This window comes from Aedes albopictus, chromosome 3 (genome assembly GCF_035046485.1).
Source record: "Aedes albopictus strain Foshan chromosome 3, AalbF5, whole genome shotgun sequence".
Taxonomy (NCBI): Eukaryota; Metazoa; Arthropoda; class Insecta; order Diptera; family Culicidae; genus Aedes; species Aedes albopictus.
Window position 1 is genome coordinate 169,250,179 of NC_085138.1, and position 22,749 is coordinate 169,272,927.

General features: G+C 39.6%; 1 protein-coding gene across 5 annotated transcripts in view; it reads left to right on the forward strand.

Moving 5' to 3' along the window:
- Positions 1-22,749, forward strand: part of LOC109402790 (box A-binding factor) — a 116,252-nt gene that overhangs the window by 26,233 nt on the left and 67,270 nt on the right. For 3 of the 5 annotated variants that reach the window (XM_029856333.2, XM_029856334.2, XM_029856336.2), the window contains exons 1-2: positions 17,956-18,010; positions 18,158-19,613. In XM_029856333.2, the coding sequence (XP_029712193.2) occupies positions 17,971-18,010; positions 18,158-19,613 (1,496 nt within the window). In that variant the 5' untranslated portion in view covers positions 17,956-17,970. Of the gene's footprint in view, positions 1-17,955; positions 18,011-18,157; positions 19,614-22,749 lie in introns of those variants that run through there. The other 2 variants (XM_029856335.2, XM_062860765.1) reach the window with 1 other exon arrangement.

Genomic DNA, 22,749 nt, shown 5'->3' on the forward strand with positions numbered 1-22,749 from the left:
TACCTTTTTCGAACAGCGTCGCGACGGCGTGTTTGACAATCGCACCGAGGATGGTGGCGGCATGAAAATTAAACGCTAGTGCGTGTTTTCAAATCAAGTGTCAGAAGTGTGTTGGTGTGCGTAAATTTTCAGAGCATTCGAGAAGACTTTTCAAGCATGGGTTTATGAATTGCATATTTTTTTGTTTCTTGTGACAGAATGTTTCATGATTGTTTTCCAATTGCGATTCAAATCCCATGTCGTGTCTTCAGCCGTAATTTATAGTATTTTACTTCATTCGTAGCCGCCGAGTACATGGGGTCAAATATTTAACAAAGAATGAACTGAAGGGCCAACATTTGTCTGACACTAATGATAATCTGATCGTGCCAAAACATATGTTTTAGCAAAGCATTGATTTGTTTTTTTTGGTAATTTAACATTTCGTCAGGGTCAACTATCCCTGTGTACTAGCGGATTAATGGGAGATAACATTGCAGAGTTTCCTCAAGGTGGATATTCCTTTTCAAGTGGGGTTATCACGGGTACTTTACAAGGGCCGCGCGGTACGTTTTCCGTCCCGAAATCATTATGATACCAAAATATCGATTATATTTAACTCTACTAGTACAAAACCAATCGTCTAATTACCGTTTCACTAAAATTGTATCGAAAAACAGTTTTGCCGGATTCCCACCAGAGACTAAGTCCATGTAAACAAGTTCGCTGAACTGTCAGTGCATGGCTTCGTGACATCTTCTTGCGGTATCCTTTTAGTTTTAGGAGCATCCATAAATTACGTCACGCAAAAAATGTCCATTTTCAACCCCCCTCCCCCATATGTGACACTTTTTTATATGAGACCTCTGATTTTTTGTATGGGTCGTCACACTTTGTTGAACCCCTACCCCCTCTTATCTTGACGTAATTTATGGACGTTCCTTTTCGCCAAAACTTACGTATTTTTTTATCTCGCAAATCAAAATATGAAAATATTTATCACTGCGCACCTTTATGTTGATACCTTGTTAATGTATACCAGCTGGTCTAAAAAAGTGTATAAAAATTTAAAATTTTCAGTGTAAAAAGCGTGATTTCAACCGCAAGGTGGCGCACCGATCAGCATTGAAAATTTGCCACTTTCTGATACTGAACATGCACTTCCTTTCCTTGCCACCTGTCTGCACCAGTTAGTAGTCAAGATCTGGGAAACCGAACAGCTACCGGAGGAGTGGAAGGAAGGGATAATCTGTCCCATCCACAAGAAAGGCGACAAGTTAATGTGTGAGAACTTTCGAGCGATCACCGTTTTGAATGCCGCCTACAAAGTGCTATCCCAGATCATCTTCCGTCGTCTTTCACCTAAAGTAAATGAGTTCGTGGGAAGTTACCAAGCCGGTTTCATCGGCGGCCGGTCGACAACGGACCAGATCTTCACCGTACGGCAAATCCTCCAGAAATGCCGTGAATACCAGGTCCCAACGCACCACCTGTTCATCGACTTCAAAGCGGCATACAACAGTATCGACCGCACAGAGCTATGGAAAATTATGGACGAGAACAGCTTTCCCGGGAAGCTGACTAGACTGATAAGAGCAACGATGGACGGTGTGCAGAACAGCGTAAGGATTTCGGGTGAGCTATCCAGTTCATTTGAATCTCGACGGGGACTACGACAAGGTGATGGACTTTCCTGCCTACTATTCAACATCGCCCTGGAAGGTGTTATGCGACGAGCCGGGCTCAACAGCCGGGGTACGATCTTCACGAAATCCAGCCAATTTGTCTGTTTTGCGGATGACATGGATATTATAGCCAGAACATTTGGAACGGTGGCAGAACAGTACACCCACCTGAAACGTGAAGCAGCAAAGGTCGGACTGGTGGTGAATGCGGCTAAGACAAAGTACATGCTGGTAGGTGGCACTGAGCGAGACAGGACAAGCCTTGGCAGCAATGTTACGATAGACGGGGATACTTTCGAGGTGGTAGAAGAATTCGTCTACCTCGGTTCCTTGCTAACGGCTGACAATAACGTGAGCCGTGAAATACGAAGGCGCATCATCAGTGGAAGTCGTGCCTACTATGGGCTCCAGAAGAAACTGCGGTCAAAAAAGATTCACCCCCGCACCAAATGTACCATGTACAAGACGTTAATAAGACCGGTGGTTCTCTACGGACACGAGACATGGACGATGCTCGAGGAGGACCTGCAAGCACTCGGAGTTTTCGAGCGACGGGTGCTAAGGACGATCTTCGGCGGTGTGCAGGAGAACGGTGTGTGGCGGAGAAGAATGAACCACGAGCTCGCTGCACTTTACGGCGAACCCAGCATCCAGAAGGTGGCCAAAGCCGGAAGGATACGGTGGGCAGGGCATGTTGCAAGAATGCCGGACAACAACCCTGCAAAGCTGGTGTTTGCAACTGATCCGGTTGGCACAAGAAGGCGTGGAGCGCAGAGAGCACGATGGGCGGACCAGGTGGAGCGTGATCTGGCGAGTGTTGGGCGTGACCGAGGATGGAGAGCTGCAGCTGCAAATCGAGTATTATGGCGGCAAATTGTTGATTCAGTATTATCATGAATTTGATGTGAACTAAATAAAATAATAAAAAAGTAAAAAAAATGTTAGAGCTACGGTCATCACGTTATCACCCCCCCTCCCCTTATTCCGCCCTCCCCCTATGACCACGTAACTTAGTGAAGGTCTCTTACTAGAATGAGGATTACACTAAATTGTTAGTATTCTGAAGTCAATTTGAATTATGTTAGGATAAACTATAAACTTCAAGCAATATCACTTCCTCCGCAACCATGCGGCTCCATTGGGACCTGACACAGAAAAAAAAATATCGCGCTTAGCGCAAAAATGCGCAAACAGCGACAAGCGACATATATAGCCAAAAACTACATAAAATTGTACGTCAGATCCGGGATACAGCGTCGTTTTCTGATGTTTCCCAAACAAGTACTGGATCTCTTTAATACGAAGTTTTTCTCCAAAATTTCACAAAAGTCAATATTTTTCCATGTTGTAAAAATATAACACTAGTTTACAGCATTTTTGAACTCGGTAAGCTGATTACACTAAATTCTGTTTTTACGCGATTGATGCGTTCGCGCAAAAAAAGATCGTGTAAAAAAAGTTCGCGTAACTTCGAGAAATCGCGCAAAAAAAATCCAAAAGAAATTTTTTTTACGCGATTTGTTCTCCGCAAATGACCAAAATCGCGTAAAAAAAAGTCGCGTAACTTCGAGAAAATCGCGTAAAAAAAGTCGTGCAAAAAAAAATCGCGTAAAAAAAAGTCGTGTAAAAAAAGAATTCAGTGTATTGCTTTTGGTGTAGAATCATGCCCTGAGTTCGAAAACGTGAAGGAAAAAAATTACAGTAGAGCGGAAATTTTTTCGACTTTCCATACAAGGTTGATGATTTGAAATCGATGTTTGTTCTATTTTTAAGCAAAGTCGCTCACTTCATACATCTCATTGTCCGTAACCAATGCTCCGATTGGGCTGAATTTTTTACTGTGACTCGCCTACATATGATATGTCAAATAAACGTTGAGAAAGAATTTTTAAATATTTTTTTTCTTATTGAAAAAAATACATTTCTTCATATAGTTTTGGAAATTTTGCTAAAATTTAAGGAGATCGTCCCCAAAACTTGCCAATATCTTGAATTTTATCAATCTGATGCAAAACCGGTATTCAGATGACCGAATGGTATTATATTCAGCTTTTAATTTATGGAGAAAGATTTAAAATTGGTTGAACAAAAAGCAAGATATTTGAATATTATTAAATTCGATATTTTAAAAAGTTGTTAAACTCGATATTGAGCTAAAACTCAAAAACTGTTCTACTTTAAATTTTTTGAAGCACGGTTTCGAAATCAGCGCTAAATTATGCTTCAAAAATTTTGGTCGTTGGCAGAAGTTCACGACTTTCGTTTTATTTTGTAAACTAGTGTAATCGGGGGATTCACTTAACAGCGTTAACTGATTAAACGTTGCGATCACCAAGGCAATCTTTGATTATTTCATTCGCAAAATAATGAAACATTTCAAATAAGCAGAAAATCATGGCTTACGCAGAAACATAATAGGGGAACGTTCAAAAATTACGTCCAACAATTGGGGGGGGGGTCTAGAAAAGTGTGACAATACGTGTATTGGGTATAGGAAAAGTGCGTGACAGAGGGAGGAGGGGGGGTCTAGAAATCCCGGAAAACGATGGACGTAATAATTGAATCTTCCCTAGGGGTACTCACTAAACCGATTAAATTGCTGCGTAAGCCATGATTTTCTGCTTATTTGAAATGTTTCATGATTTTACGAATGAAATAATCGAAGATTGCCTTGGTGATCGCGACGTTTAATCAGTTTAATCAGTTTACGCTGTTAAGTGAATCCCCCTAATCTGTTTAGTGAGTACCCCTAATAATTTTGTGATTGAATTCCAAACAAACCCTGAAATGGCATGGTTATTCATACCCAAAAACATCAATAATATTAGGGGTACTCACTAAACAGATTAAATTGCTGCGTAAGCCATGATTTTCTGCTTATTTGAAATGTTTCATGATTTTGTGAATGAAATATTGTGCCTTGCAAGATAAATCCTCGAAACGCGTTTGTCTTCTTCTTTTCCATCAACTTTCCAAAATATGACCGCACCACAACTAGCGACCTGATGGTCAGAAATTCTGCATGCGGCGCTCATATCAAATCCACATGAGGCTGCGGCGATATGGCCGCGAGGAGATGCACGCGATACAGACGCAATGTGGAAATGGAAAAGATGAAGCCGCATCCTCCTGCAGCATCATTAAATAACATCCCGATTATTAAATACAAAGCCGACGAGGTGATGCGTATAGTGAAACAATGTCGCGATAAATATTATTACGATTTTTGGCCACTTGAGATGCCATTGTGCTAACATTTGTTTTGATATGGACGGCCTGAAGTCTGCTGCGATGCTGCTGGGTGGGTGACAGTATTGTGATTTTACTTCGAAGGTGAATTCCAAGGGAATTTGCTTGAGCTGGTTGAGAATCGCCGTTAAATTTCAAGGGGCGTTTCAATGCGTTCTTGTAAAATTATGGACTTTTATGTTAATGCTCTTATTACGTGAAACGACCTCTAGACTGATTCTCTATAAAATAATATACGTAACACGCATTGAAAAGTTTAATGCTGAACTTTTAAACTAGAATTTTCCATATTTTTTATAATGAAAACATTTTATCTCGACGAATTCTTCTGAAAACACATTGGACCACCCCTCCGACTATGCTCCTCCATCCTTACCACCATCAGCTGGCAGCATCGGCAGCATGAGCAGCATAAAAGAAATGTCAGATTGAATCAAAACAAACCACACCAACAGAGAGAGAGAATATCACGCACGTGTTGCTCCTACGTTAAATATGTCAAAGCGATGTGTCAGTTTTGTTGCTGTCTCGCTCTGCAATCGAACGACGATTCCAACGGCGATTCGAACGGTGATTCCAAAAACGACGGTTCTGATTCGTCGTGTTCACTTAGCAAATCCACGTACAATATTTGTTCGATTTTGACATTGCGTCTGTATCGCGGGAATCTCCTAGCGCCGCCGCTCAATGTGGATTTATTATAAGCGCCGCAATAATCAAAGATTGCCTTGATGATCGCGACGTTTAATCAGTTTAATCAGTTTACGCTGTTAAGTGAATCCCCCTATTGTCTCATTATTTAAATCTTCCTAAGATTTACAACGAGGTCATGAATAAAGCTCATAAAATTGAGACAACAAATACTAGTAAAGTACCACACAAAACCTTAACTTTGAAAAAATCTACAACACTCAATTTTTGATAAAATGACTTGAAAATTTGGGGTTCTCTTAGTTGAAGTAACTACACTGTAAGAAAAATAATAGAAACATAAAAAATTGAATTCAATTGTTGAGGTTTTGTCCGGCTTCCGGCCACTGCAGTGCACTGTGCCCAGGTCAGGCGAATTAAAATAATTAGTGGCTTTCAAAATCTCAACAAATTGTGTAAGCTATTTGTAACATATGTATGTGACTCAAATAAATAAAAAAGAAATAAAGATGCATATAACAACTTACCGGCATCGGGTCAATCTGACTGAAATCGAATACTTTCGTATTTTCCACGATTCAAGTGTTTGTTTCTCGAGTTTCAAGTGGACACCGCGTCGGCGTGCGCTTTGTTTTTCGCATGCCAGGAGATACCTACGTATCCAAATCCAGTCAAAATATTGTCTCTGGATTGTTTTGCTACATTTTTTTCCCGAACCAAAAAAGAGCGACGCGTGTCTTTTACATGCTTATTATTGTTTGCTTTTCTTAAAGGTTCATTCGTTCCTGTTTCGGACCTTCTCGGTTTGTCAACCTATGGATAGGTACCTACCTCTGCTTGCTCAAACGTGGTCATTGTTTTTGTTTTGTGGGTGCTGGCAGGCAATGACTCATTACTTGCGCATACCGGAAGCTGGTTCCGCAGCCCGTCGTATGGTGTGGAGTAATTCAGTTATGTTGAAGCATGATCCCATACCAAGTGAAAAGCAAAGAAACAAATGATTTATTGGCCATTAAAGTAGGGTAGTCGTTTTGTTTTCTATAAAAAGTAATATAATTTTAGCACAGGTTTGGCGAATTTTTCATTTTGTTTGTGTAGGATTTTTCTTTATTTGACTTTTCCTTGTTTTTGTGTAGCTGTATTCGTTTTAGAACCTTAAATGATTCATTTCAGTAAATAAAATAGTAGGTTCATTGGTTCCCAAACTTTTCGGGTGGCGACCCCCCTAGCTACTGGGCTAACTTTTCGCGACCCACCAGGGAAAAATGTAAACTGGCCAGTAGAATATGTTCGTATAATGATCGCCATTATATTAGATTCTTCTTGTTTTTTTTAGTTTTTTTTATATTCTTAATCGCTTAACTTAATTTACAGCTCTTTTGTCCACTAGGGCAATACGTGAGCGATTCCAATTGGACGCTGCACTTACGCTTTGTACAGCGCCTAAATGTATTCTATTCTAATTCTGCTACATGTACATTAGTATGGGACACGCTTGTATGGAAAAAATAAATCCTCGCTCCAGTCGACTTTTTAGGTTCCATTTAGGTTCCATATGAACTGTGCAAAATTTCAGCGCAATCAGTGAAACTATAATTTAGCGCAAGCGGTTCAAAGTTTACATAGGATTTACTATGGGAAAAGTTACACTTTCAAACAAAAAATCCCAGAGGTCGCCCCTTGTCTCCTTAATTCAAATCGATCAATGCTTCTTGTAGCAAAATCATTTATTAAACTTTCCTTCGAAGACCGCAAAACAATTGGATGCTTGTGGAAAAAGTTATTGATTTATTACCGATTAGTGATCCAACGAACGGCTTTTTGTTTTGTTTTATCAGCAGCACTGTAGCTGCTCCCTTGTCTGCTGCTGTTTCTGGGGGTGGTGAAGCCACCCGCCACCCCATGCAGCAGCGGCAGCAGCAGTGCTGCTGATAAAACAAAACAAAAAGCCGTTCGTTGGATCACTAATCGGTAACAAATCATTAACTTTTTCCACAAGCATCCAATTGTTTTGCGGTCTTCGAAGGAAAGTTTCATAAATGATTTTTGTATACGAAGCGTTGATCGATTTGAATTAACGAGACAAGGGGCGACCTCTGGGAATTTTTATCTGAAAGTGTAACTTTTCCCATAGTAAATCCTATGTAAACTTTGAATCGCTTGCGCTAAATTATAGTTTCACCGTTTGCGCTGAAATTTTGCACAGTTCATATGAGATCTAAATGGAATCGAAAAAGTCAACTGGAGCGAAAATTTGAGGTTTGTCCCATACTAATGTACATGTACATGTATCGAACTGGTGCCTTTGTGCTGCTTCCGATTTTCTACCCTGTCCATGGTAGAATGATGAGCACGATGATGCTGTGGGTTACTGTTTCTTTTCCAGTCCAATTGCGGGTCGTCCATTATGAGTTGCGGTTCGCCGATATCCAAATTCCGGGTCCGTTAGAGCTATATGCTCCGAAGAGGGTCAGGTGTCAGCTGCTCTCGGGGGAAAGAGCAACTGACGAAAAATTGCAAGTGTCGGGGCTAGGATCGAACCCATGACCATCCGCTTATGAAGCGAACGTGTGGACCACTGCGCCACGGGCCCCGACAATTCTTCTTAGTTGGACGCGTAATGAACTTATCCACGATAACGTCACATGCCAGCTGACAGCATGCTGTGAAATGGTAACTGCGGGCCGTGTTTACTAAAATCACTGCTCACGACATTGCATCCGGCGAGATCCGGTGAACATTCAGTGAACTTTCGGTCGCTGGATGTTCATGAATATGTCATTTTTTGTAAACAGTGCCCGCAGTTACAGAAGAAAAGAAGAAGCAATCCTGAGGAAAAAGAAGACCGTGGATAAGTCCATAAAGCGGAACTACTTTGTTTTTTTTGTATAGGATTAGATTCTGTACGTATCTCATCGTATGTCAAAAATTAGGTTATTAGCTACACTATTGACTTAGTTATAGCGACAAGTGCCTAGTAGTCTCGAGACAAAATTGCTGATTCCATTTGCGTCCATTTGGACATCCAGCAGTAATATCACCAAAAAATACACGGAAATCTCGCGAAAATGAAGACGATTTTCAGGGAACAAGACAAACGCTCACAAAATTCGCGAACTATCATACTGAACGCCAAGGTATTTACATATTCTAAGGTAGTCTTAGATGTCAGAACTGGCTGAGCGGCCATTATTTTTTCACCGTGAGAAATTCTGAAAACGAACACCCCCCCCCCTCAGCAAATTCCTTTGAAATTTGGCTTCCTCTGCTTTTCTCCACAAACTAAACGTCCTGCTTAACCTTCCATTATATAAAAACCTTGCTGAACGCTACGTGTGATCCGCTAAATCGCCAGAAAAAAAAACAAATATGTTGAACACCGAATATGTCGGCATCGGTGGTGTAGTGGTAAGCGTTTTTGCCCCTCGCCCCAGTCGGTCGGGGTTCAATTCCCGTCGACGCCAATGGGATTTTCTGAGACATAAAATCCGTGATCACGCCTTCCCTCAGATAGGAAGTAAAGCCGTAGGTCTCGGCCCATGTGTTGATGGGTTCGATATGTAGGGTCCTCAGCTGTGGTGGCTGTCTCCCTGGGGCGTCGGAATTTAAGGCCTAGCTCCTAGACCCAGCCGACGTAAAACACAACTGGCGCCGAACGGTGCTAGCTGGCTAGAAAAAAGAAGAACACCGAATATCAATTTGTAAGCACTTTTCGAGGTAAAATTTACGAAAGGAATAGCACCATCAACCATTTCTCAATTTGGCTGGATATAGAGTAGCGAACCATTTGGGCAGCGGCCGGTATTTTGGGCACTCTTCGCTATAACTCAGTCAATTCCAAATCAATTGACTTGAAATTTTGTACACGGCTAGATACTAACCGCGTTCCAAAAATTGTGTCAATTGTTTCAGAATTGGCTGAGTTATAGCAGAAAAGTGCCCAAAATAGGACCCCTGTCGAGATGGTTCCACTTCCCTATTCAAAACAACGCAAAAAAATGCGTGGTACATAGTTTTGAAAACGTAGTTGCTCGCGCGCACAGCCCACGATCTTGTATTTATTCTATGAGAAACTCAACAGTTTTAGTGACAAGGTATTTGGACTTTGGAGTACGCAGCTAAAAATTTCCAAAGCACCATTTTAAAGAATTGTTGAACGAATTTTATTGAAAGGCATCCCAATGTTGACAATGTCTGAACAACCATCATGATGCATTTCCACCCATTTCCGTTCGATGGTTTTTTAAATCAGTACTTTGAAAAAAAAAATAGCTATGGACTCCAAATACTTTGTCCTAAACTGAGAGCTTCTTCTGCCAATAAGCATTTTGCATGTATATGTATATCGTATGGCGGGCATGAAGATACTCTATTCAAGTATGTCAAGGAATTTACAATTACGAAAAGTTCTTCGACTGATCGGAAATCAAACTCATTACCCTCAGAATTGTCTATGGATGAATGATTGATGGATGATTCCTGTAGAAATCCTTGAAAAAATCCCAGAAAAAATCTCTGGAAGAAATCACGACGCTCGCATAAAGTTTTGATAAAATCCTTGGGCAAAGGAAATCCGGGAAACTTGTTGTATTTATTTAACTAGCCTAGTACTGGGAAAATTTATTCCATAAATAACTAATAAGATTGCCTTTTTAATTGAGCTCACCCATAGTGACATCGGTGGTATCACTTGAGCTGAGATAACATTAGATGAAATAGGTAAAACAGTTATGACTGTCTAACAACCATTCATTTCGTTATAATTTCAGTAGAAAAAAGTCTGCGTAACCCATCATTACTGCAGACGGTTTAATAACACTTATTTAACGACCTGTTTTAAGTACCATGGAAGTGATGTTATGACACTTTCCAGCTCTTTTCGTAATTGTTGTAATACGATTCCACTCGTTCTGAGGTCATAAATTAGGTAAACTGATGTCCCGTATCGGAGAAATTTAAAGTACCGCTATCGATTTTATGACTTAGTATCAGCAGCAGCAACGAATATCAAGCCATTTCTATCACTTATGTACAAATTCAAACTACCACCTTATGCCCCGACTTCGGATGGTGACCATCGTTTCCATATGATTGCCTGTTTGTGTCAATTTAAAGAGCATCCATCCTTGAGACGATGGCACTGAACTTGGTGCGTACGTGCTGGCGCAAAGGAAACTCTAGAAAAAACTTCCAGTAAAAGACCTACCATGTAATTCAAGCAGAAAATTATGGATTCCACTGCTCTCCGGCGGTCATAAATCTTTCGACTGCGCTACAAACCGTGAACCCGGGCTCATGTGATACGGAAAACACTTGTTATGCGCTAAATTTCACTGGTTCTTGTCCGATTTTTTGTGGTTTTCCTTTATCGTCTAACGAAACACCCGTTGGTTTGCTTTCGTTTAGGTCGATCGATCGTATGTTTGGTATGTTTACAGGGTCATAAACAACATGTCCTAAAAAAGGAGGTGTAATTCGACCTCTTCAAACAGCGCACCACGTTCCACTCATGTGGACGATCGTTGTGAGAGGAAGCAAAAAATCCCTTTGACCTGATACGGGAGAAAGTGTGAGAAAGCTACTACAACGTTGTCAAATAATTTGTGGAATAATTAGGTTCCATGTTTGATAAATCGCACTTGTTCTGGATGAATCCCAGAAGGATTAGTCGGGTCTGGTGCGCTTGTTACGTAACCATGAGGTGATAAATTGGAGTCAATCGACTGGGTAATTACAAGCATGGGAACTTTTAGGTAGTGAGTGAGATTTGAGCGTTCCCAAATAACAATTACATGGCTGATTTGTTTTGTTTTATTTTTATTAGTATTTTATTATAGCAATAAGTAAAACTCACAGTTTCATGACTACTTTTATAAAAGCCATTGATGAATTTATTTCATCAGATTTTAAGAGTAAACAAAACTCTCCGATATGTAAACCTTTTAGCATTCATTATGACCACAATAAAACTGTTGAAACTCTCAACAGGAGGCGATGCGTTCGATTAGTAGCGACATCTGTTGGTGGAAGAGCAGAAACTACGACACCGCTTGGTTTATTGTGGTCATCATAAAAGTTGACTTGCTTTCGTTTTATTTTCGCTAATTATGGTAGTCGCCATATTGAAGAATCAGCTGACGTGAATGAATTAGTTATTTATGTAACGAGTTGCAAAAATTTGTTTTTTCAGCACGAGTTGGATAAATACGAAGAGTGATGAAAAATCAAATTTTGCAACGAGTTCCATACAACATTTTAAGCAATGATTTTTTTCATAATGCAACTCATTTGAGTTTCATAATGTTCATAATGCAACTCAAATGAGTTGTAATGAACATTATACAACTTTTTTCATTATGCAACTCATTTTAGTTGCATAATGAACCGGTACGAATAAGTTAGTCATTATGATACTGAAATGAGTAAAAAAATTGAAATTATCATACTGCATTTCATAAAAATAGTTTTTTTTTGCTTTAAAATGGTTACTTTAAAATGGTCGCTTTCTACTTACGAATGATGTATCCTCCTGAACAGTATGAGACATCGAAGAACTTCTCTGCATATTGAGCTGTCATAGTTTTTGTTGCAAGAAAAAAACAACAATCATCATAACCGCTTTTCGGAAATGGAAAATTTTTCAACTAGGTTTTAAAACAGTTTTATTGCTACTCTTAATGTGGTGTGCAAAACCACTGGTCCACTTAGCCGGAAGCTGCTCTTAAAGAAATTATCAAGAGGTTTTGATGTATAAATCAGTTTTATTGCAAGTGTTTTAAAATTGGTCATGAAGATCTCTTATAAAGCCGAACAAAATGTTACTTGGGTAGAATGTCAGGAAAACTGTTTTACTTAAAATTTGACAGGTAACATATTTAAAAAGGTAGGTGGCGTAATAGCATTTTATGTAGGAAAAATGAAAATTTTCATTGATAATTTTCAAATATGCCTGCTTGTATGTTGAAGTTTGAAAACATTATACCTATTTTTTTTTGTTAATATAGTATAATAACATATGCTGATTTATCGACCATATTCTATTAATAACTTGATGATTTTGTGGCTATATCGGTCTCTTTCTACTCATAGTATAAGGGAGTAGAGATCAAAGTGGATAATGAAATGATAGATATGATAGAATTCGCTAGGTAGCGAACAAGTGTGAAAATTTTTTATAGAAGGTGAAATTAGTCATGTAGGCCATGTATTGAACGAATACATCGAATGCGTGAAACTTCTGCCGTGCGACCTGTGCTTTTAAACAGATCGGCTTGGTTGGTAGTTCATACCACCTTACCAAGACTGGCAAAAGTTTCAGGCACCCGACTGCCTAATGTATTGTTCTGTTTTCATCACAAATTCTATCGATCGGTAGCTTTTTCGGAATTCGCACTCCGTTCATAGAGGTATGCCTATATCGCGGCGTGTTCTTCCTATTAGCTTTTTCGATCTTATAGGATAGAACACTTTTCTTTTAATAGGATCTGGGCTCCGATTTGCTCCAACACGTCACAATTTTGAGCTATACCTCAACTTAAAGTGCAAAAATGCGATTTTGGGCTTTTTTGACTGCAAACCATTAAGCATGAGAATATTTTTTTTAACGAATCAAAGGAAAAATTGGTCAATTAACATCTAAATAACCGACTCAAGCAAAATATTTCGTTTTACCAAATCGAATTTGATAGTTTTGAGCGATTTATGTTAGGTACGATATTTCCCATACAAGTCACCCTCCAAAAGTTGCATGTAAGTTTACATACTGACATAAAATGCTTAAATCTATCAAATTTGATTTGGTAAAACTAAATATTTTGGATGAGTCGTTAATTTAGATGTTAATTGACCAAATTATCCTTTGATTGCTTAAAAAATATATCGTCCCCTTAATGCTAGAACTAGGTAACTCGAAAATCATAGTTTCGAGAAAAACGACTTTGAAAATTTTACAATTTTTCATGCCGTTGTTCCAAAGGTATGGAGCCTTTAAAAAAATTATTTTTTTGCATTGATTGCTTATTCTCTTCTACTCTTTCTGCTACAAGAAAATGTTTTGAACTATTTTGGTTTAAACCTTTGATAAAAACAAAAAATAGTTGAAAAATTGTCGAGTTACCTAGTTATAGCACTCAAAATGCAACATTAATAATGGAGGAGTTGTTCTGAGATACCTAGTTCTTACCACTATGATATCATTCTTTTCAGTTTTCTTGTTACAGTATGCGAATTTAAAAGGGTTCAGATATTGAAATTAACGTGTAATTACTGGATTTGCTAGAATACCTGCTATATCACCACATGACACCTCAAAATGATCATAAAATAATCGTCTACGAACAGTCACAGTTTTTAGCTAAATTAATTAAAGTAAAATATTTTAAGTTTTTAGGCCTAAAATGAAAAACAGTAGTAGATTTTCAATCTACTAACACAAGAATGAGTAGTAACATTTCCACGTCCAAGCAGCCGATAGCTTTTAACCTGTGCGATTGGAAATAGATATGATTTTCTCAGTTACCTAGTTATAGCACTCAGTTCTTGTATTCTACACTGAGATACCTAGTTTTGAAAATGGTGAATATTTTCGTCGTTTATAATCGTGTTTCGTTGGTCTTTGGATATATTATAGAGCCCAAAAAGCTCGATATAATGGTATATTCAACTCAAAAACGTCAAATTTCGAGTTACCTAGTTCTAGCATTAAGGGGACGATATGTCCATGCTTAATGGCTAGCAGTCAAAAAAGCCCAAAATCGCATATTTTGCCCTATAAATTGAGGTATAACTCAAAAGTGTGACGTGCTGGAGTAAATCTGAGCCCAGATTCGGATTCAGCGGCCCAAAATCTGTCAGAGACACATAAGTTTGCTCTTGAGACAAAAAAATGTTGCGCTGTGTTATGAGTGTTATTTTATTATTCTTGGATATCTTTCTGAAATATGAATTGAATATTTGCACCATCGACTTTTCTGGTGAACCTCATGTAGTTTTATGACTTCAAATATGGCGATTGCACTTACCAAATAAATCACCGATTTTAAAAGAATAGGATATTTTTTTGTTAAAAAAATCATGTTTTTTGTGACCCCATACAAATTTTGAGAACTTTAAGCCCCGTGGAGGACCACTTAGCCTTAAGGTACGGACTTCAAATTTTTGCATAATGTTTTTTTTTTTTTGCTAAAACGATGGTTTTGCAATATTATATTTCTAAAAAAAAAGACACTACACCGTCTTCAGCCAGAGGCTGCACAGACTGAACATTACTACTAACACTAGACAACGGACAACACATATAACACCCAGTGGCCCAATGAAGAATTTTCCGTTTGACGAAAAGTTTTCCCCGACTGGAGCGGGAATCGAACCCGCACTCCGAGGCTTACGAAACGCCTAGACGACTGACGCCGCTAACCGCACGGCCACGAAGCCCACAATATAATATTATTGAACTTTTAACATATCCAAATTTTGCAAAAATAGGGACGGCCTATTATATATCTATCAGCAGATCCGCAAAATATTAAACTTGTACGTGTAGGAAACTTTCGCTATCAAAAGGACTTTATTCAAACTACTGTTAGAAACCTTCCTTGATTTGGAGGTCCCCTAAATTCGTCGGCCCGTTGCCGACCACACCCTCCGCACCCCCTTTCTACGCAAATGAAAAAAAAAAAAAAAACCATGACGAAGAGAACATAACTGCTGAAAATTCATAAGTTCTCCTATATAAAAATTTCAGTCGGTCTCTCTGTCTGTCTATCTGACTCAGACTGATTGGCGTGGAAATTTGCATGCAGAGGTTTTTTTTCTTGGACGGGAAAGGTTCCTTTTTTAAGGCCCATTGGTTTAAAACCCTCCCCCCATCTAGAAAGCGGGGCTCCCATACACATGAATTTACGGAGCACTTCTCCATGGAGCTGTCTATCAAAAACACAGTAGGTACTGCCTGTCTACTGTGTTTTTGATAAATTAAATTAGCTCTGACTGAATCATAATCTGTTTTGCAGGGCAATATCGAAGCCATATTCCAAAACAAACAAGTGACTTTTGCGCATTTGAATATTTACGTTTCGCCATAAAATGCAATCTTTACCGATCTACCGATAGCAATTGATAACTGAGATCCCAATACTTGTTTAGAAAATATAAAACTATAGAAAATGCTTTTATATGAAGCAATATTTTAAAAGCGAGCTGAAAATTTGCCAATGTGATGCAGTTTTACGGTACTATTTTTGAAGAGAGATTAAAAACCAGATGAATCTTACTGGGCAATCGCAAGTTTTTTTTTAAACAGGTACACAGGGAAAATGAAAGTATGTATTAAAAATTTATAGTTATAAATATGTTTGGTTTCTGGTTGTTGAAATCCGGAACGCTTCGTTATGCCGAACGGGTTGCTTCAATTTGTTACTGTCCAGTGTCCCGCACCATTTCGGCAGACTCCCATTTCGGGAGGTGTTTAGCCATAATTAAGTAAATTATGAATCAATTGAAGTCATATGTTCCGGTGGTTAAAGTCCACCAAAGAGGTTACTCCAATCCAAGGAGTTAGGCAACCCGTGCTTATGATTGAGGGGGTTTAAAAGATGCTTGATCTTTAACGATGTCCGTAGCGAGGGTAGATCACCTTTTTGGGATGCGTTGCGGTGAAAGATCTACCAAACTGAATCCTGGTCCCAACTGCTTCCAACTGTGGATTATCATATTTCAGTAATTATTTAAAGGGAAAATGTTGGTCCTTATTACATTTCATACCTTGTTAAGGTGAAACGGGACGCCGGGTTATCCAATCGGCATATGCACTGCAAGTGAGCATACACAATGATAGGTATTTGTTGCAAAATATGAAGTAGAATCTGAGATTACCATCTTAGTAGCAACAGAGCAATGGTGGATATTTCCTCGACCGTCCCGTTCGCCCTTAAAAGTGAAAGGTCTCGGTTTGCTTGTGGCCGAGAATAATCTCGAAACAAGAAAACTGGATAAGTATTCCTAATCTGTGTTTTCGTTGTAAACTGGTTTGGCAGTCAGGACTAGGGTTCCGATGAATGGTCAATATCGGTATCATTTCTTGACTTTTTCGTTAAGGGATCCGATATTGACTGAAAAGGAGCGAGCTAAAGCGGAACCTATCAATCAGAATCCTTCCTTGCGATTAAGTTCAAAATGACAAAACCGAATATCGTCGGTTTCCTGCAATAGGGACACAACTCAAAATTTGTCATTTTTGAGATTTTGAAGCCAAATGATGAAAAACTATGTAAACTTTCATCTCACAAATACCCGTTCTAAAATTCGTTGGGAAACGCGAGATTTTTTTTTCATTTTCACCAATTTTCCGCAATAAAGGCACAACTCAAAATCTGTCAACTTTTTCAATAGTAGTTGAAAAATAGTAATCGAAAATTCATGAAACAGATAGTCCTTCAGTCCCTTTCCACGATACAATTATCAAAATTCGTTTACTTCTGTCAAATGATGAGAGAAATAAGAGGACTTGCAGAAGGTGCTTCAACATTGCCAATTTTCGAACGCTCATTCTGAAAATTCACATTTTTTGAGTTGTGCCCCTATTGCAGGAAACCGACGATATGTTCTTTATTACTACTCAATAGAGATGAAGTAACACGACATGCCCTATACAAAGGACACGAGTTATACCACAATAAGTGGCTATGCCCCGAACAGAGAAAAATGCTCAAATGGTCCCGCACTCTAGTTGGATTGCAACAAAACCATATTTTTTAAACAACCAATCAAAACTGACTCCATTCAACCGCAAGCATTATAATGTATCCCCTCCGCGCATATCGAGCAATGAAACGGACAGTAGGTAGTTGAAGCCTTTTCATATGTCATATGAACCCGTTCCGCCGCAAGACAGTAGGGTAGGTAGGCAATAAAGCCGAATCATTATTTTATTCGATCGCCGCCACTCTTTCTCGTTCTTCTGGTTGTTTTCGATTTCGCTTTGTTGCTGCCTCTACCGAAGTGGGAGGAGCTTACGTACGATGAAAGGGGCAAATCATCGGAGAGCAAGAGAGAATGAGTGAACTCTCTAATTATTACTAGCGCTCTGTGTGCTATGTGTTGTGTTGATGATAGGTACCCACTCAGGCAGTGAATGAATCATTTCTCGCGTTACCCTACCCTACTGTCTTTAGGTGAAGGTTTGAGTCACTCGAATGCTAAGACAAAGCACTTATATGCAAGCCCGAGTAAAAGCATAATCGAATGATGGAACCCTTTGTACTGCTGGAAGCTATTCTCTGTGAAGTGGGTAGAATTATTCGACGTTCCTTTTGCGGTTCATTTGTTGTTGTTGTGCAGTACTGGAAGAGTGCTCCGTTGGTTCGTCATCAAGACAGGATGGTTCATGCAAGACTGACCTTAGAACTTTATGTTGTTGTTTGGCTTTCCGTTATGCTTGAAGGCGAATTGTGCGTACATAAACACGCAGTAAAAGTATCTCGGTCGGCTGAGTTGTGTCCTGCTCTGGCTTATGTCTAGAAGATTTTTCGTTTTGTTTTTTGCTGAGTAGTTACTCTTTCGTAGTTTTCTTATGTTCGTTTGTTTCGATGTTTCAGACGGGACCGATTCAACGTACGATGTGGCTGCGGCTGCCTTCAAGTTACCAGTTGTTGTGTCACCGCAAGCCAGTGCGCAGCATAGCGATAACAGCAGCAGTAGCAGCTCGGCCAGACAGCGGCAGCAGATTGAACATTCTACGATCGATAGTGAGACGAGCGCATCGCACGAAGAGACCAAGGAAGCCAGTGAAAGTGAAAACGCAACTAGTAAACATTCCGATAACGAACCGGTCAGTGCAACGACGGTGAGAGATAAGACCGATACGTTATCAACGGAACTCGCGAACGGTGTTGTAGGTGGTAGCGGCCACACAAGTGATTCTATGATTTACTCAACGATAAGAACAAACGAGGAGCATGTAAACACTCCTTCGGTGATAACGTCTAGCTCTAAGCAGTTACAAGAAAGTGCACAGAAGTACGAATCCTATGTTAACGCGAATCATCAGCTGGGTTCCCCGCCGCGATACTCCACGCTGCATCCGCTGATTAGTCCAAGTTTGCATCAACAGGTGGGCTATTTTAGCTACGCTGCGCAGGAACCGTCGTTCAACAGTTGGCCGTGCGATCTGTCGTACAAGACTAGTGATATTGAACGGCACCAGAGTCATCATCACGCGCAGCATTCGGAGAGTGAGGAACGCGAATTGAGCCATCATCACCAACACCAACAAAGAGAAGCGTATTGCAGTAGTGCAAATAATCCTCATCTGCACGATTCGCGTGCCCACCAGCATCCAGAGCACTCAAATTTAAATTTGAATATCAACCCAATTAGTAGCGAATCGTCAGCCATGAGAAGTAGTCTGTTGGCGTTTTGTCCGCCGTACGGCTCGTCGTTGGCGCAACACGGTGGCGAAGATTTGCACCACCACCAATCGAGCCATGGACATCAGCATGGCTCTGCAATCGATGAAGTGATTGCAGACACGTTGAAGGACGAAAGCTGCAATATTGTGGATCATTATCTGACTCTCAGTAGTGCAAGTGTTGATATGGGACATCCCGGGTCGTCGGGAGCAGATATGGCAGATGATTCGCCGCAGCATCAGCATCATGAGCTGCACGATTTGAAGGACTACAGCGCTGCGGTTTATCATAACAACAATGATAAGAGTGTGATCAATTTCAATCACCATCACCATAGTCACCACCATCAACTGCAGAACGCACACAACAATGGCAACAGCAGTGGCGGTGAATCGCGCAGTCCTTCGGGCTATTCGCACGAAGAACTGGACAGCAGTCTGACGAATTTGACTCAGTTGATCAACGTGCCTCGCGCGAGCGATACCAGCACGTCAGCGGCGGTGGCAGTGGCGACGGCGGCTGCAGCAGCTTCGGCCAGTATGTACCAAGCGTCACCGGTGCACGACCCTTCGGCGGCCGCTGCACTGATGCAGCATGGAACCAGCATCTACGATACGCTACATGCAGCGGGTATCCCCAGCAGGTGAGTACAGTGCAGTGGCATGGGTGTGCATGATATCTCACTGTATGGAAGAAACCTTTTCTAAATGTGGTTGGACTTTTAATAAAACGTGTCATTTCGCTCTAGAAAATGATGCAAGAAATAATGGATGTATTTTTTATCCACCTTGTTGGCTACAAGGATTGTTATTCACTTCGGAGTGACCTCAAATGAAAAGAGGATTAAAATCGAAATTGAAACATCAACTGTTGTTTCATGTAACAGGTTCACCACTGAATATTTTCATGTTTGAAATATTGACGGCAAATGACGGAGAACAATGTAACTTTTTCTTAAACGTTATTAAATGTAAATTTTAGAAATGTAAAAAGTCGACTTACTGAACATTTGATCGACAATCCGGAAATGGTGGATTTAATTCCTGTCCAGTCGTGGATTTTTTTTTCGGTTGGATAGGTAAAATCTCATTGTAAAAAGTTTTTGAACATCCTAGGAGTCTTCCAAGGATGACAATAGTGCCACCTCTGTGACTATTTCAATTTCAAAATTTTGAACTCCAGGGCAGCAACGCGAATTAAACCTCCTGATCCTCCAAGCAGTGCTGAAAAAGTCTTTTCGTCATATCTAAATTCAACCACCTATAGCTCATTTTTAAGCCGAACCTGAGAATGTGGTAAATGAAAAACTTGTGCGGCTAGACCAGTTCTACAAGAAAGTCGCGGAAAACCCGCTCTTTTTTGAAAATTTAAGAGAATGTCACGGACTACCTTCGAAAAATGCCAATTGATACTCACCATGAATATCATCCACGACATGATAGTGATCAGTTAGGCTTGTCAGATCAACGTCGCGTATGACCTCACGACTAGAATAAATATGCTGAGTTGGCCTCCGAGGGTGAACAATCGATTGACGTTCTCCCACACATTATCACGGAAACGTCAATGCGGACTCTGTGATGGACGGTCGGTAGGAATGCGTAACGTAGTATCGGTTAAAGAAAGCTCCGGTCGGGAAATTTTTCTCGACTCCCTGGGCATGGCGTATCATTGTACTTGCCACACAATGTACAAATTCATGCAATGGCACACACCAAAAATCGAATGAAGGTTTCAGCAAAATTTTGCTGAAATTCAGCAAAATTTTGCTGATTTGTTCAGTAAACTCTGCTGATCACCAGTAACGTTATGCTGAAATTCAGCAAATTATGCCGAAAGTTCAGCAAAAAATTTTGCTGGACCCTTCAGCTCGGCAAAATTCAGCAAAATATTGCTGGAAGCGTTTAGTGTGCAGGCAAAGAAAGCATTTCAAGGGGCTGTCCATTAATTATGTAAGGGATTTTTTGCGCTTTTCCGACACCCCCTCCCCCCCTTGTAAGATTTTTTGTATGAGAACCCAAAAATTTTTGTATGGCGCGTAAGATTTTTCAAACCCCCCTCCCCCCATAAACCCTTACGTAATTAATGGACAGCCCCCAATTAATAACTGTGGAAGTGCTCAAAAGAACACTAAGTTGAAGAGAGGCAGGCCAAGTTCCAATGCGAACGTCGAGCCATAAAGAAGAAGAAGAAGATGTGCATCCCTCTGGGCCAAGAGTGAAACTAGAAAAGCAGACATAACAGATGTTTTGGATTTACTTGGATTAAGTCTTCATTGATATATCGTCTTTTTGTTCCTCTTGTTCACCTTGTAGGGGGATTAGGGGCATAATGGACACCCTAAGCAAATGAGTACATTGGGCCTGTATAACATAATAAAAGTTAACATATTATCAGTTGACTTACAACTTTAACTTGTTTCCTACGTCTTTCAATGATTTACAACAGGTAGAATATCTTTTTTGTGAAGAAATAATGAATTGTAAATTGTGTGTTTTTTGGGGCTGGCAGGAAAGGTACGGGGCGAAATGGACACCCATCGGGGCATAATGGACACCCCTGCGTATTTTATGCTAATTCTTTGGTTACATCGATCAGTTAAGTGACTTGCCTACGGAGATCAACACCACAGATATAATACTCCATCTTAGACGAGTTTACATAACATCAAAGTTAATTAAATAAACTTTAGACTAAAATAATCGAATTGACTTTTTCCAAACTCTCTAAAACGCCTAACAGTATGCAATGTGCGTACATCCATTGATAATTGCCAGTGTTCATTTCGCCCCGAATCGACTACAACATTAAAATTGCTATTTTAGGTAAATTCTGATCAAAAATAAAATATTTCATCCATTGCTAAATCTTCGTATACATGTAGATAAAGTAACAATTCACTTGTTTTATGATTGACACACTCCAACACTCGTGATACCTTATTTGATGCTGCTTCGAAATTATAAGAATTTCACCATATGAAAAACATATTTTAATTTCAAAGATATTTTGGTTATTTTGAAGGAATATAAATGGTACTTTTGAAAATCAGAGCCTTGACTTGTTCCTTTACACTTATGCATTAAAAGTTTTACATAAAAGTCAACGGTTTCAGAAAAAACAGGGGTGTCCATTTCGCCCCGGGTGTCCATTATGCCCTTAATCCCCCTATACCTTTGAAAATCGTGTGTTTATATCGTTACAGATTGTTGTTTGGGTCAATTTTGCAGCTCCATACATTTTGTAAGGGATTGGTGAAAAATTTTAAACCTCATTTACTCGAAAGTGGGTTTTATCACTTACACTCCTTTGCTTCTTGCTCCCTCAATTATAACAAAATGTGACATGAATTTTAGCCTCAAGATTACTAGTCTATCCAAAATTGATACAATTTTGTAACATTATGTTTTAAATGTCGAAGACTCGAAATTTAACTATAATACAACGAGTTTTCACACAACATTTTTAACATAATATGATATAATTGAGTTATAATCTTTTTTAAACACCGAGGATGTTGAATATGTGTATGTCACAATGAGTATTAAATATCATTGATTGGTAAATTATGTCATATTTTTGTTATAATTTTCTAGTCGGGATAGGGCAAAGAGAACTTTGAAGCAAATGCAATAATGCTCTTTTGAAATGTCGATTTGTTGATATAAATAAATATCTTATTTGAGCAACACTCGCTAAAACCGGCCCACTATTTATACTTTGTCTTTGAGGTGCACGGTAAATAATCTGCACGCTGATATAAACTGATTAGCTTTTGG